General features: G+C 39.8%; 1 protein-coding gene across 3 annotated transcripts in view; it reads right to left on the reverse strand.

The window, feature by feature from the left end:
• ARID5B (AT-rich interaction domain 5B) overlaps positions 1-14,918 on the reverse strand; it is a 174,192-nt gene that overhangs the window by 40,669 nt on the left and 118,605 nt on the right. For 2 of the 3 annotated variants that reach the window (XM_017674332.3, XM_073240991.1), the window contains one exon: positions 1,772-1,884. In XM_017674332.3, the coding sequence (XP_017529821.1) occupies positions 1,772-1,884 (113 nt within the window). Of the gene's footprint in view, positions 1-1,771; positions 1,885-3,261; positions 3,527-14,918 lie in introns of those variants that run through there. The other variant, XM_017674333.3, reaches the window with a different exon arrangement.

Consider the following 14,918-nt stretch of genomic DNA (forward strand, 5'->3'; position numbering starts at 1 on the left):
TGCAAGATTCTGAATGGTGGCACTGGTGGGAGGTGTGGTGGAAAGGGTCACTTAGAAAACTCAGGCTTGACAATTGTCCCTCCTAAGAAGGGTGAGTCAGAGAACATCAAATACAGAAAAGACTCCTGTTCTCAGTTTTGTAGGTCCTAGTGTGAGTCCTGATCTGCCTTCCATAGTGAGAAATATTGGAGGTGTCCTTTCAGATCAATTGAATGAGTTTTTGTAAAACTTCCAGAAGCAAACTTTGATAGTAACTCCAAATGACATGGGAAAGAGCTTCATGTGCTGGGCTCAGATACAGAACATGCTGGAGTAAACACATGATGTCACCTTAGAGGTATGGGGCAGCGTGCCAGCATTAGGGATTGGCATTGCAAGCACTGCTGAATGTTAAGATCCCGAAGCCTTCTCGCTCCATCCTACAGTATCTTGAAAACCACACCACAGGGAATCACTGACATCCTTCAAGACCACAGAAGACAAAGCCCTAGATAGGTGGTTCTAGGGCCAAGATGTTCAAATTACTAGAAAATATCATTCTTGGTATCCATGTGCATTCACTCAGAGAAGGTTAAATGAGCAGAACAAAAATAACTTTAGGGAAAGACAGATTTGTTTTTAGCCAGGAAACATACATTTCTACTGGTTCATCTCTTTTTAACCCTTTGTAATCCTGGAAGCATGAAGAAATCCTCACCAAAATGTCCTCAGAACTTCCTGATGAAACAAGCATCCTTGAAGATAAGATTTATAGAATGTGAATGTTTAGGATTTGCTTCATTGCAGTGGGAAGAGATGTGGACCACAGGGCAGAAAAATAGTAGACTGTCAACACAAAACTGAATCCATGCTTTTCTACATCAGAATCTTTCAAACTCACCACTAATCAAAATGATTCCATTTACATAGGTTTAGTCCTTGGATCTGGAAATGTGGTGTTAGTTGAAAGCTGGTCTTCAATTCAGGTCCCCAAGAGGCTATTGCTGTCTTTGGCACAGAACCAGCACCTCAATGCAAACACCCAGTAAATGGAACCATAGAATCTGACCCAAGCCCACAAAAGTTGAAAAGGTAAGTCTAAAAATATGAAGTGACACTTCACCCTTCATGGTGCTAAATACTCAGGCCTGAACTTTCAAGATTCCAAAGAATGCTTAAGCAAAATGGGCTCAGGCCTGGAAAATAACATAGGATTTGGACTTTCCTTCTGCTTTAATAGAGATCTTTAAAAACACATAAATGTATACATGGCTATATGTATACATGTAAATATTTAGCTATGTGTTTTTAATTATTTTAATCTGATGTAAATTAGAGGTGACTTTGAAAAAAAGGAGAGTAAGAAGTGTAATTCTAGCCATTCTAATTTCATCCTCTGTTATTCTCTGAAGCATATTTAGATGAACACATTCAGAAAGGGGACGGTTCAGCTTGGTCTATTTTTGATACAAGCAGAGTAAACTATGTCATTGTGTCACCTTCTATGAAATCTCAGCCTCAGTGACGTGGGCGCTTAATCATCTGTCCTTTACCCGACAGGCCAGACTGAGAAGTGGGAAGTCTTTCTGTTGATTAATCAAAATGCTCACGCTTCCCCTCCCCCACAACACCCAGGAGAGGGGAGGTGGCGGGAACAGACACAGAGCTGTGAATACCAAAGTCAGATTCTGAATTGGAACCTGCCACCAAGACACAAGAGCAGAGAGATAAAGAGAAAAAGGAAAAATAGAAAGATGTCGCCCAATGAATACCATGGAGCGAATGACAGTACCTTGGCAACGGCTTTGCCATCCGAATTGTTGCTGGAGTCTTTAACACCACTGAATGAATCTCTTCTCTGGGGGCATGGCTTCTTTTTGCGTGGTCTGCCTTTAAGATTTGGCGCTGGAAATAAATGGAGAACACTTGATATACATTTTCATTTGCCGGGTTTCCTTATTAAAGACCAAGAATCTCACTAGAATGCTCCCTTCTCCTTGTTCAGAGAACTGTACCCATCTTTGGCATTCAACCTCATTTTCTGTTTCTCTTCCTGAAGGGCTGTATCTTGGTAGACTATATACTTCTGTACCTGTTTCCCAAAGCTAATCTATCACACTTCAGCATGTCTAATTCACATAAATAAAATGAAGCTCTCAGCTCCCGAAGATGATGATAAAGCAAATGCACTTCCCTTCTGTTACAGGAGGAACATGCTGGACTGAAAGACAACCCCAAACCAGCCTCTGACATTCTTCTCTTTTTTTTTTGTATTTTGTTTCCAGAAACCTAAGTGGTATGTCAGCCAATTATGGTATCATAGTAATACAACATTTGAAAACATCTCTCTTCAAAAGTGGAGACTTGAGCATTTTCTCAAATATGGTACAAATAAGTAGAGGCAAAGCCACAGAGAGAGGCATTCACCATAATCTGAAAAATATTATTACTTGTATTTATGAATAATATTGTGGCCAGCATGTTTCAAATCTTAAGAAACCTGGCAGATATGTTTAAATCAGCAGTCTCGCTTTTCCTTCGCAGTATATTTTTTATGAAGATCTTGAAGGTTATTTAAAATGACTTCCACACATCATCCTGGGGTTAGCCTGATTCCGTGATTCTACTTTTTAAAAGCCACAGACAAGGCGCAAGTCAAAGTCATATTTCATCTTTGATATTGAGCTTGAATGCCTTTAAGATCCATACAGAAAGCAGAAAAAAAAAAAAGGCAGCTGTTTATTGAGTGCAACGACTGTCCGGCATTAACTTTGACATTTAACCTCACCAGTCACCCAAGGAGAGCAAAATTAAAACAAACCAACTAAGTAGTCCTTGAACAATTTCAAACTGATGGATTTCTTTCAGACCTTTCAAGGTACCCACACTTTTTTTACTTTAAGGTATGATTCCAACAATGCCAAATCTGAACAACTCAAAACCTGTTAATGGTTTTTAATCTTATGTCATGCAGTTAACCAGTGGTCTCAGGACATTATAGCATTGTACTCACTCATTTTACCAACAAATCAGTCTCACTAATTTTATTTTCTAATGTGGAAACATTTTTGCTGTTGGTAAAGCTCAGTAAAGCAGAGATGCCTTAACAATCAGGGAAAAGTTTCAAAAGTGGCTTTGGCGCTTAGAGTTCCCCCCCTTCCAAAGCCGCTTTCCTCTCATTTCCCCAAGACATCTGAAAGTCTATCTCAGAAAGCCAGCCTGGAATAATCAAAGGTAAACAACTCACAAACAAAAATCAAGCAAAGAGAAAGTAGCGATTACCCATTCCAGTCGACAAACATCTGCCTGCTGATGTCTGTGCTCATGAAAGCCACAGCATGTGACTGCTTCCCGGCCACGTCCCTGAAAGGCTTGACTTGGTGTGGATGTCAGCTTCCCTCCGAATGCGAGCTGTGGGGCTCAGGGCTCTGCTTACAACTCCCCTCCCCCGGCAGCTCCATTACTCATGTAAACACACAGCAGTGACTAGCACGGAGTGTGTGGGATGAGCGCTGAGGACTTTGCTGGAGTTGCCAGACTGGCAGGGAGGGCTCTGCTCTCTCCACCTCCCTGCATGGGGTGGGCGATTTCATCCAGCCTGCGTTGTGGATCCTGACCTCCTGCTCCCCTGTGTGAGCCTGGTGCCACCTTCCATGAACTGACAGGTCCTCAGCTCGGAGCCAGGGCGGGGACTATTTTGGTTTCAAGACTTGGTGTAACCCAGAAGTGTTTCCACAACTGACCCAAGTGCTAAGACTTTAATGACCGTGAGGGAAGGCTGTGCTTTCATGTCCCTTATCAAAATAACAGCCAGAGCAGAAAGCTGACAGAAACAAACAGAACCTGGGGCAGGTCTGAGACATTTTAAAAGAAACAAAACAATACTGCCTCTCTTCTAAGATTTGTTACTATTATCTCTTTTTTCTAACATTTTGGCAAAAAGCATTTAAAGCTACAAGGCTTTTTTCCCCAGAAAAGCTTTCAAATCCCAAAGGCCTTTAAAATGGAGAGAACTCCCATTGAACAGGCTGTTTTAAATTAAGGCAAAGGTTCCAGGAATCGACAATAAGTCATCTCCAAATCGGGCCTATTTTCTCCATTCTTTGAGCTGTTTTCAGAGCCCAGAGAAGCACATGTCCTTCCCCATCAACTTCTGAGAATTACAAATTTAGAACAGACTAGTGCCTAATATTGTGGTCACACCAACTTAAACTCTAAATGGAATCTGACCCAAAAAAAAGCCTTTTGATCCTGATAAGGCAAGTACACTGAAATTTCAGGTGGTTAGGGAAACCCACCAATCACTTATATCTCAAACTCAAACCCATCTTTCAGTCTTCCCCCTAGCTTCTTTTGCTGACTTTCTGTGTGGAGGGTGTCACTGTCTTCTCTGTACTTCAGCTGTGTTCCATAGCTTATTACCACAATAAATTGGAGAGTCCTTAAGGACAGGATGTTGTGGCATTCTCTCATCTGCCCAGCACACACCTAGGAGGTGGCATTGCATTACGTTTGTTGAATGAACAAGTGACCACTGGAAATACAGATGCCCACACACTTCTCCTTCATGTCTTCATGAGCTGGGACTGCCAATCTGACCATGCATCTATCTGTCATGCTGGGCACCTGTAAAACTGCATTCACCTGACCTCTTTACACTTGAGCTCTGGGAACATAAATCAGTGACCCCCTTGAGTTTGCTCTGGGAATTGAGGCAGGAAACCTAAGGCCTTTGATTCCTGATTACTACTGTTAAGCCTTTGTGTGTGGTGTCTGGCATCTCAGAAGGGACATGATTTTGTCCCACATGTAATGCACAAATGCCCTTAATAGCAGATGTTCAAAGTCCCATGGGGAATGGAGCATGCAGGACTGAGTAGCAGCCCCATGATATAATTGGAGACCTTCTAGATCCAAAAGACCTCAGGTGAAGCTTTGGGACTGAGGGGCTGGCTTTCTGGGAGAGCAAAAATTCTGGTCCTCAGGCTACATTTTCTTCCTAGAGTCAAGAAAACCAACCATTTGCTAGGCAGGTGAGTAAAAGCGAATGCTTTATGGTGTGGTGGTGGTCAGGGGTGTGGGAAGCCAGCAGTATACATACTCATGGTGTAACTAGCTCTGGTCAATTCTAATTCAAAAAAATAATAGTGTGAAACAGTAATTGCCTAGTGACGTTTACATGTGCATATAATCCACTGCCCAGCTCTGGCCTGGCTCATTCAGAGTTCAGTCAGTGTCCTTTACACAAATGTTTTCAATATTAAACATGAATAATAATAATAGCTGATTACTGAGCACTTCCTCTGTACCAATCAGTGCTTTTCATGCAATAACTTATTTAAAAATCACAGCAAGCCAACAGGGAGACGTGATCATTATCCCCGTTTTACACACCAGGAAACTGAGATAGAGATGAAATTACTTGTCTTAGGCCATGCAACAAGTTACTGGCAGCAGGATTCCATCCAGGCAACTGAACTTAATTCATAGCCCCCCTGGATAACTTCTCTCCAACAGACAGACACACACACTCACTGTGTCTCATACTGAGGTATTTATATCATTAGGCTGGCAGTCACCAGGGAGCTTTCTCCAAATGAAAACATTCTCCAATACCACATAGCATAAGGGCATTTCAGCGCACGTCAGTAGGCAAACAGCATCCTACAGACCAGATAGCAAGCAGGGTCCCATCCCCGCTCATCCTGACTCAGCAGTCGGTGACAAGGCTTCCATGAAGGCCACAGAATTCCAATAAAACTTTGAGCACCAGGCACATTACCCCCTTGAAGTGGGGCACTGACTCTCCTGCCTAAGAAGTGAAAGGTCTCTGTGGCTTAAAAAAAAAAAAAAAACCTTTCCTCTCTGACTGCCCATCTGTTCCTCTTACTCAGGGCCATGAAATTAACAAGTATTCACCTTTGTGAAGTCATTGCCGTTTCTACAGGCGTTAATCCCAGTAGAGTCAGCTACCCACCCGGGCTCCAGGCTACTTGGACAGCTAACCCATGTGCTTTGCTGTTTCCTCTTTTGAAAAATTCCTTAAAATATTAATGAATTGTAGCCTTTTTATTTTTTTATTTTAGATAGTAGAGCAAAAGAAGTTTCTTTTTTTTTTTTTTTATCCCTTAAAGAGTCTGAAACTGGGAGTTGCAGACTTACATTTATACATTTACTTCATCATGAGTTCTGACAACTTACATGTCAGGGCAGCGCAGGTGTGGGAAACTTTCATCTCAGCCCCAGCTCTTGCAATAATAATAATAAAACAAAGGAAATGTAACCAGTTACTGGCAAAGTAAATTGCTTTTGGCTTGCATGTTCCTGTTTTTTTCTACTGTGTTCTTCCTGTCATGACCATCTCTCTTTTTTTTAATAACATTTACGCTCTTGGAAATACCACGAAGATAAACTGCTATAAAAGCTAGATTGACTCATCAGTTAACAACTCTTTCTTCTCATTTTGCAGAGAGGATATTGTTGCCAACGCTGCTTCATATTCTCTCGAGAAATGCTCTGTGAGCCTCCACTCAGAGACGGAAGCTGCCTGGCGGTGGGAACTGGAATCAGGGCAATGGAAAGCCAGTTTCACCCCCAGAGTCAATGTCTAGAGAAGTCGGCACAGCTTTAACTCATTTGATTTGCAAGTTGTGTGTATGTGTGTGTGTGTGTGTGTGTGTGTGTATATTTTAAATACTAAACACAAGCCAGAAAACTTTACTGACTGAAGTATTAGGGGCTGGCAAACATTGTTCTATTCACAGTGTGCATTACTGACAATACTTTGCATTTCTGTAATGGCTTTCCTCTGAGAATCTCACTTCTCTGGTACATTTTCTTTATAGACAATACTCTTAAAATACTCTGGCAAGTTTCAGCATGGAGCATTGCTCTTTCTGGAAAAAAAAAAAAGAAAAAAACCCTACCCTAATTTAGTTATCATTTACTGTGTTCTATTTTCAATGTTTCCCTTTTGACTATTTAGAAACTTCCTCTTTCACTACAACAAAAATAGGATGAGTGTTTTTTAAAGTTATTAATGTACGAGTAAAAGATTTAGAAACCAAGAATGGTAGAAGGCTTGATCAAAGTCACTCCTGAAATTTATGGGTGTAATAAAAGAAAGGCATTTCACAGATAATCTCTTACAGAATTTCAGTTTTCAAATACTTGGAAAAAAAAGAAAAGAAAAACAGAAGCTCTCAACTCTCAATTTGGCTTTAACTTAAAGCCAGAAATTTTACTTTCAAAATTCCTAAGTTCCCTGAAATTTTTATTTCAACTCCAGTTATAGTCCAGGCACTCACTATTCCTTCTGCATGTAAGACAGTGGTGCCAGACAACTGTGGTCACTGGTACTCCATGTCTGCTAACTGGTTGAATATTTTTGTGAGTTTATAAAGAACTAATTACATATAGATTTAAGAATATTTAAGCTTACTTTTATTCTTTTCTCCTACAAACAATCTTTCACAACCAACAGAAATGTTTGAGAAGGAACTGTACTGTATTGTCTGAATATGAATACATAGGGCCATTAGCAAGCACAGCTCCATCTTTTGGGAAATTCTAATTTAAATGATGAATTTAAAGCAATAGGCATAGTAAAACAAACAAACAAAAAGAATGTTGCAAGAGTGTTATTTTCTGAAATTGTTCTGACAGTTTCCTTTTTAAGAGCAATTATTTTTCTCAAACTCATTGTCCAGAGTTGTGAACTGAGACTGGAGCCAGCTTCAAATGCCCTCACTCTCAAATGCCACCAATGCCACACAGACCTGAACAATGGTGGATGTGCCCCAGAGGAATGGTCACACTCGCCATTCTGGATGTCATGGCTGCCTGGAGTGTCCAAGTTTGCTTTAGTCCAAGCCATTCCCTGCCACTTGAACCACGATGCCTCTCAACTACAATGGAGCATTTACAATGCACAGAGTCCAGATTCCCCTTCCACCTCCTTGGAAGGGTGAGCAGTTGCATTGTTAGAAAGAGGGTGGAAAAACAAATGAAACCAGTTTATATGAAGTGCAGTCACTTTGGCTCTATGTCAGAATGACTGAGATCCCCAAGAATCACTACTGAGAGTGGAATGGATTACTGCTTTTGTCATACCTGGACCGCTTGGGCAGCCTAAGTCCAAAACAGCCGTGGACTTCACTGACTGCTCAACAAACCATTTAAGTAAGCACTCTTGTAACGCCTTCCAAAACATGCCCAGTCTTACTCACTCCTGGTTTCGTACTTATGAATGCTGGAGCAATTGTTAATGCCATTGATCAAAGTTTTAGTAACTTCATAGGCATGTGATTTACATAGCTGTTTCCTGATCCGCCTTCTCTCTGCCCTGGAGGTCTTCATTTCTCAGGAACACTTAGAAACACAAGTTATTTGACTTCTCTTCCCCCACCCTATAAACGGAACAAGACTTGCTAGCTCATCTGTATTGTTAATTGGTTTGAAAACTTGTGGTTCCCTGAATTTTTGCCTTTGAAACATAAGCAAACTTCCTTTTGAGTCAGGTTTTACCAACAGAGATGGGCAGGTTTCTATCTTTATTTCCCCTCTGTGTCCTGAGGAGGGAGAGCAATTTCAATGACCAAATGTTATCTATATATATTACTCTGAAATGCTGTAGTGAATTCCAAAGGGAAGCAGAAATGTTCTATAAGTTTATAATACACTTGCCTACAAGAGTGCTGGCAAAGAAGAAAGAGGGACAATCTGGGGCTAAATCTAGGTGTAGAGTGAGGAGAGAGTCTGAGTTTTCAGAAGACTGAATATAAAGAGAGAATTCTGGGATTTGGGAAGGAGCCTGAAATCCATGCCGGACCTTTTAGACTCTCACTTTCCCTTTGGTCCATTCCAGCTGCCCACAGTATCCTCCGGGGGAGCATTCTCAGTGGATGGCACCCTTAAGGCCCTGTAAGTGGGTGAAGGTGGTGGCTCACAGCTGTTTTGCAAATGCCTACTCATCTTTGGGGGAATGAGGTCTATATTCCATGGCATTAGGACCCTCTGGAAAGACTCCTCTGCCTGAATATTTCAAATATTCTGTAAAAAGACATCAGGGCAGAGTGGATACCTGAGGATTTGGCTTGGTCCTTAAGGGTATAGCTCAACCTACACAGGTGCTAAGACTGCACACAATAGGTCTGGTTTCCTTCCCCAGCTGCAAGGTCTTGTCATGAAGTCACAAAACCCAGCAAAACCAAAAATGTACTAAAAAAATGCCACAGTGGCTAAAATTTCCACTTTTTCATCTACCTGGCAACTCACTTCTCATGTTACTCTTCTTCCCAGATATCAGGCACCCACAAGCCATTTCCAGAGTCCCTGCTTCTCTCTTAATGAAGAAGATCATGCTGGATGTTGAGAAAAAAACTGCATGAAAGTTATTACAATTAGGATGTGTGTGTTTTTTGAAAGCTCACTGTACTTTTTCTTCTTACAGTTTTAAAATAACTCATGTTTCCATTTTTTGAAAGCTATTCAATAAACACAGATTTAGTCTTTTATAGCATGACTGTCTATAATAAGAATAGAATAGTAATTTAAGATACTTGGTCTTTTTTTTTTGGCTATTTAAAGATCCACACTGGAAATGCTTTTTAAGGTCATTTTGATTTCTATAATTTACGAAGTTCATAAAGATAGGACCTCTTAAACACAGAGAATTAATTTTTGTCTCTTTCTCTTTTTTCCTTTTTGTTACAATCAATAAACTTGTTCATTGGTCTATGATTGATATGCTCTGTGTTGTTACTATTGAAAACAACAGCACAGAACTGAAATCTACATTTTTGTATCACATAGCCTTGCGAGGATCAGCAGATATCAGAACAGTTTTTAAGCTCATATATAAACAGAACATTCTTGTTCAGCTCTTTCTCCGGGTTTGGAAATGAGATATTCCATTTTCAACATTGAGCATAATTGATTTGCTACATCTCTAAAGAAAACATTCCCTACTTGGAAATAAGTAAAAGAGACTGTGTGTGTGTGGATATGGATTAATATGAAGATATTTGACTTCTTCCAGACTGGGACTAATATGTTACAAGAGACATTTCAGTTTTTTAAACACATACGCATAAGAAAAAGTAAAAGGTCATCAAGTAATAAGTTTCCAATTTCTTTTTAAAAAAGATTCCTGAAAGGAATTTGCACTTAAAAGGGCATTTTCACTCTCTTTTATTATGCTTTTCTACCTTCAGAAAGAATAATTTAAGAAATAGTATATAGTCTCTTACTTAAAAGTAAAGAGAGATGGCTATTCTTGTTTGTCTGAGACCCTGAGATATTTTTCTTTGCTTAGGTAAGTCCCTCTTGGCCCTTCTTCCTTTATGAGCTACCAGTGTTGCCCTGAGCTCTATTTGTTTGTGGGTACTATGAGCCACAATACTGGAAAATGACTTTAATACTCTATGGTGATACCAAAGGACTCCCAGATGGCGGAGAAGAGTGTGGGTGCCGAAGCAGGGTGGAGTAGTGGTCCAAAATGAAAAGAGAAAGGGTCTGGGCTGTACATGGAGAAGCTGTGGCAAGGTGTGTAACACATGATGGCACTTTAAATAAGGACAGATCATTATAACCTGGCAGGGAGAGCTAGGGAGCTCAGTAAACAGGAGTGAGCATATGTCACACTGGAAAAACAATGACAGATACCATCAGAAGTCCTATCGTAAATCTTACAATGAACAAAAAGAATACACAGAAGAGATTAGAACTTCTTCCCACTTTTTACAGTATGATAAAACATTTCTATGACTGTTTAGAACTGCTCTGTCCCATATGGTTATCGCCAGCCACATGAGCCTACTGAGCACTTGAAATACGTATAGTACAAACTTGGTATCTGCTCTAAGTGTAAGATACACACTGGATTCCCAAGACAGTACAAAAAATATAAAATATCTCATTAATATTATTTTATATTGATTGCATATGGAGACAATATTTTGCTTATACTGGATTAAATAAAATATATTATTGAAATTAATTCTGCCTGCTTCTTTTTACCTTTCAAAATTTGGTTACTAGAAAATTTTGTTACATGTGGCTTGCATTATCTTTCTCTTGATGATGCTTGGTTTAATCAAAAACTCAATGTTATGATTAAAGATATGTCCTTGGAAATATGTGTTAAGCAGCAGACAGAACCAGATTAACATTTGAAGCCAGAATAATCAGAAAAGTGTGATTCAGTTTTAATGCAGTTTGGGATTTTTTTTTTTACTGTAATACAGAGGATAGTCATGTATAAGATGTTAGTATCTGAAAATTTTGCCAAATCTGATGTGCCTCCTTTGTAAAATTCAAATCTGGTAATCATTGACTCAAGGCCACTGAATGGCCCCCATGAAGGTGTTATTTCATTAACTCTTTAACCAAGATGTCAAAGCAAATGGTAAGCCTTGACAATAGGCTTGAGGGGACAGGGAAAGAGAGAAAAAGAGAGGCTGTCTACTTATTTATTTCAGCAATTTTTGTCTCCTGCTACCAACATGTAACAGGTATAATGTAAGTGATTTGCAAGCTGAGTACGAGAAAATAGATGGTAAGTGATTTTGACTAGTTTGTAGGTACAAAGCTGCTTAAACACAAATTGTTGAACAAGTTCATGGTCTGTTTTCCTTTTTGGAGGTTTCATTGGTAAGGAGTAGAGAGGTCAGATACAGTGAGGTCTAAAGGCAAGGGCAGGGTCTCCTTGGCTTTGCCAAAGTGCTTCGAGACCAGCAGTTTTATTCAACAGAAAGTGAGATTACATGTTGAAGACGTGTGCTCCAAAACCAGAAAAGATGACAGAACAAAAAGGTTTGGACTGGAGGAGGCAGGGGAAAAAATTGCATTCTTTCCACAATCATTCTTAGCGCCAAAGGGCTATGGGACATCTCTCAGAGAAGCTCACTGTTCAGTGCTCATCTGGCCCAATGTCCCTTCCTCCCAGATAACTGGTGACAGTAGCTGAAATCAAAGCCTATTCCCTCCACCTTTTCACCTTCCGATTCCTGGGGCAGTGGCAACACAGAAACACAACTAGAAGTTAAGAGCTCTCCAAATACAACATGCCAGTCAGAGGGCTACATATTCACCCGGATTCTTTTATGGACCTCCCTAACCCACCTCTTAGGGTTCCCATCTTAAAAATAAAAGAATAGCAATGGGAGCAGTGGAAATACGCTTAGGAAATATTTTCTTTTCTTAGAAGGCAAGAATTGCAATAGCATTTAAGGTAGTAACATGCAGACAGATCAAGACCAAAATCTCTGCAGCATCGACAAAATGTGATGCAGTGAACAGTATACATTCTACCGCACTATACTTGTAATACTCTTTATGAAACCATTTGGCCGGTTCCACCTACATCCAGCAAAGCAGTTCGCACACCTCTGGTATGTTTCTGCTATCTAACTATAGCAATATTTGCCTTTGTCCTCCAAACTCTTTTATAGCACATGGTATGCATATTTCAGCATCCAACATTATGAACTCATGACCAACTGTCAGTTGATGGTTATCTAGCACATGGGGTCGCCACAAAAGGGATCCTTATTTGGGCAAAAGCTCTAGTCTGCCTCAGTCTGTCTATATTTTGCCTCAGAAGAACTTTATTTGGGTTATTATTCTCTGTTAGTGGAAACTCAGAGGCTGTATGTGTGGCAATCTGAAGGCGGGGAAATAAATCCTTAGCATGTTAAAACGGCTGATATTAAAACCATTTCTAGCTTTGTGAGCTGAAAGTAAACTCTTGGTTGCCCTCTGGTGGTGAATCTGTGCGAGGTGGTGGGAAGACGATAAAAACCCAGAAACCAACAAGAGTTTAATCAGACACAGGTAAGAACACTCATCTTTGACAGAAACAGTCACAAATCACACCCTTAGGTTGCTTTATATGTTTTATAATTTACATTTAGCAGCCCTCCCATGTGGAGAAGGTGAAGGGGGAAATGGAGGGTGGAGCCTGTAATATGGAAATTAGAACTGTGTCTTCTTGGAACACAATGACTTCACTATATTTACAACGATAATTGTTTTATATGTGACAAATTGATTTTTATGAGATTCAGAACTTTAAAAAAAGTCATGCCCACATTTTGAAAGTTCCTTCATAACCAAAAATAGACTGATGTTCCAACGAGTTTGGAATTATAGGAACCACGGAAAGAAGTCTGAATAATTCCCTAATATGGAAGAAAAATCACTTTAAAAAAAAAATAAGAAACAGTTTATTTGTTTCTGACAATGGACAACATATGGAAACTTGGAATTTACAGAGCCAAGTGCAGATACAGAATTATCCATATTCTCTAAAAATAAAATTTTATGCAAATCTAAACCCCTAATTTAATAATTGGTTTCCCAATTTGGTACTTAATTTTTAAAAACATTATTTCAAATTTCTGCTGTATGCCTTTTGACAATTTCCTGCCTAACAGGCCCATCCCCAAAAAGCAAACAAACCTGGTATTTAAAGACTGAGCAGCTTAAGAAAAATCTGGGGACAAAGTACGCGAGAACATAACATTTTTCATCTTATTACCAGTAAATGTACCACTTCTCTCTTCTATGTGTTTTCTCTTTAGAGAAAAGCCACTCCTCCAACCAGCATTAACAAAAACGCTCTGTACTTTTAATTTGATTTTAGGGGCAGATTAATCTTAACTTGGCTTTTCCACTCACACGTGGAAGTTCAGTTTTGTAAGAGCAGTTGTTTGGTTTTGTCTTTGAATTAGCAAAGTTCTTAAAGTAATTTTACTATAAAATTAAACAGCTGTGAGTTCTTTCAAACATGATGATTCTTGTTCTTCTTTGTACTATTGTGCAAGCTGAAATACCCTTTCTTTCATGTCTTTTTATTCCAAAATGAATTCCCTAGTTAGCCTTGCTTAGCTTTAAAAAAAATAATAATAAAGCGGGGGGTGATATTTGCTGACCTCTGAAATTCATCAGCATTTAAGCGCAGGGCATTTACACAAAGTGCATACTCAAATGGACTTTTGTTTAATGCCTATTATGGAATGGAAAATGATATTCTGCCCCAATATAAAGCCAATCCTTGTGCATAACAAAGCTCTTTGCAAATACTTCTGTGGAGCAAGGCATCTTATGCCTATTTTGCAGATGAGAATACTGAAACATGGATAAATGGCAGGGAACAAGGGACTAAGACATTCGGAGACATTGGAATCAAATTTAGAATTTGACTCCTAGCCCAGGACTCTAACCACGTGAGGGGTCTGACTCTTTGGAACCAACAGACTGGGCAATTTTAAAACATTCTTTTGACATTATTAACCACAGCCTCAGGGTTCAGGGAAGTGGGGGTGGGGGGTGGGGCCTGGAGACAATACAGAGCTGCTAGGTGACAGCCTCTTGTGACATTGCTAATAAATGGATTACTGGATTTAGGACACAGCCATATATTCCAGGAATATTCAGAGGTTTTATGATATCCTTTGTATCTTAAAAAAATTAAAATCTAGATTCCAGTACTAGTGTAGACAGCCTCCTAAAGAATAGAGCCAGAGAATGATTATAACACATGAAGTGCAAAGTGGTTCTTGGCTTTTCAAATGGCCTTGGAACCAAGGAGCAGAGCTAGGAGTTGATGAATCCACATATATGATAACAGTAGGATTCTTCATTTGTGTAATTTATAAAAGGATGGAATTCCAGAGCTTGAGGAGAACCTTAGATATCTTCTAGTACAAACCCTTATTTTATGTGTCAGAAGAGGGAGAGATCCAAGAGGCTTGCAATTTGCCCAAAGTCACACAGTTAGCAGCAGAGCCATAGTACATATTGGTGTCTGCTGGCTGCAAGGGATATCAGCAACAGTGCCTCGGCAGCAGACTGTTTTTCAATGGGGCCTGAATACCTCCCCTTGGGTCTCTGCAGGGTGAACTCTGTCATCCTAAGACCATGTTACTAAAACACAC

The sequence above is a fragment of the Manis javanica genome, chromosome 7, assembly GCF_040802235.1.
Source record: "Manis javanica isolate MJ-LG chromosome 7, MJ_LKY, whole genome shotgun sequence".
Lineage (NCBI taxonomy): Eukaryota > Metazoa > Chordata > Mammalia > Pholidota > Manidae > Manis > Manis javanica.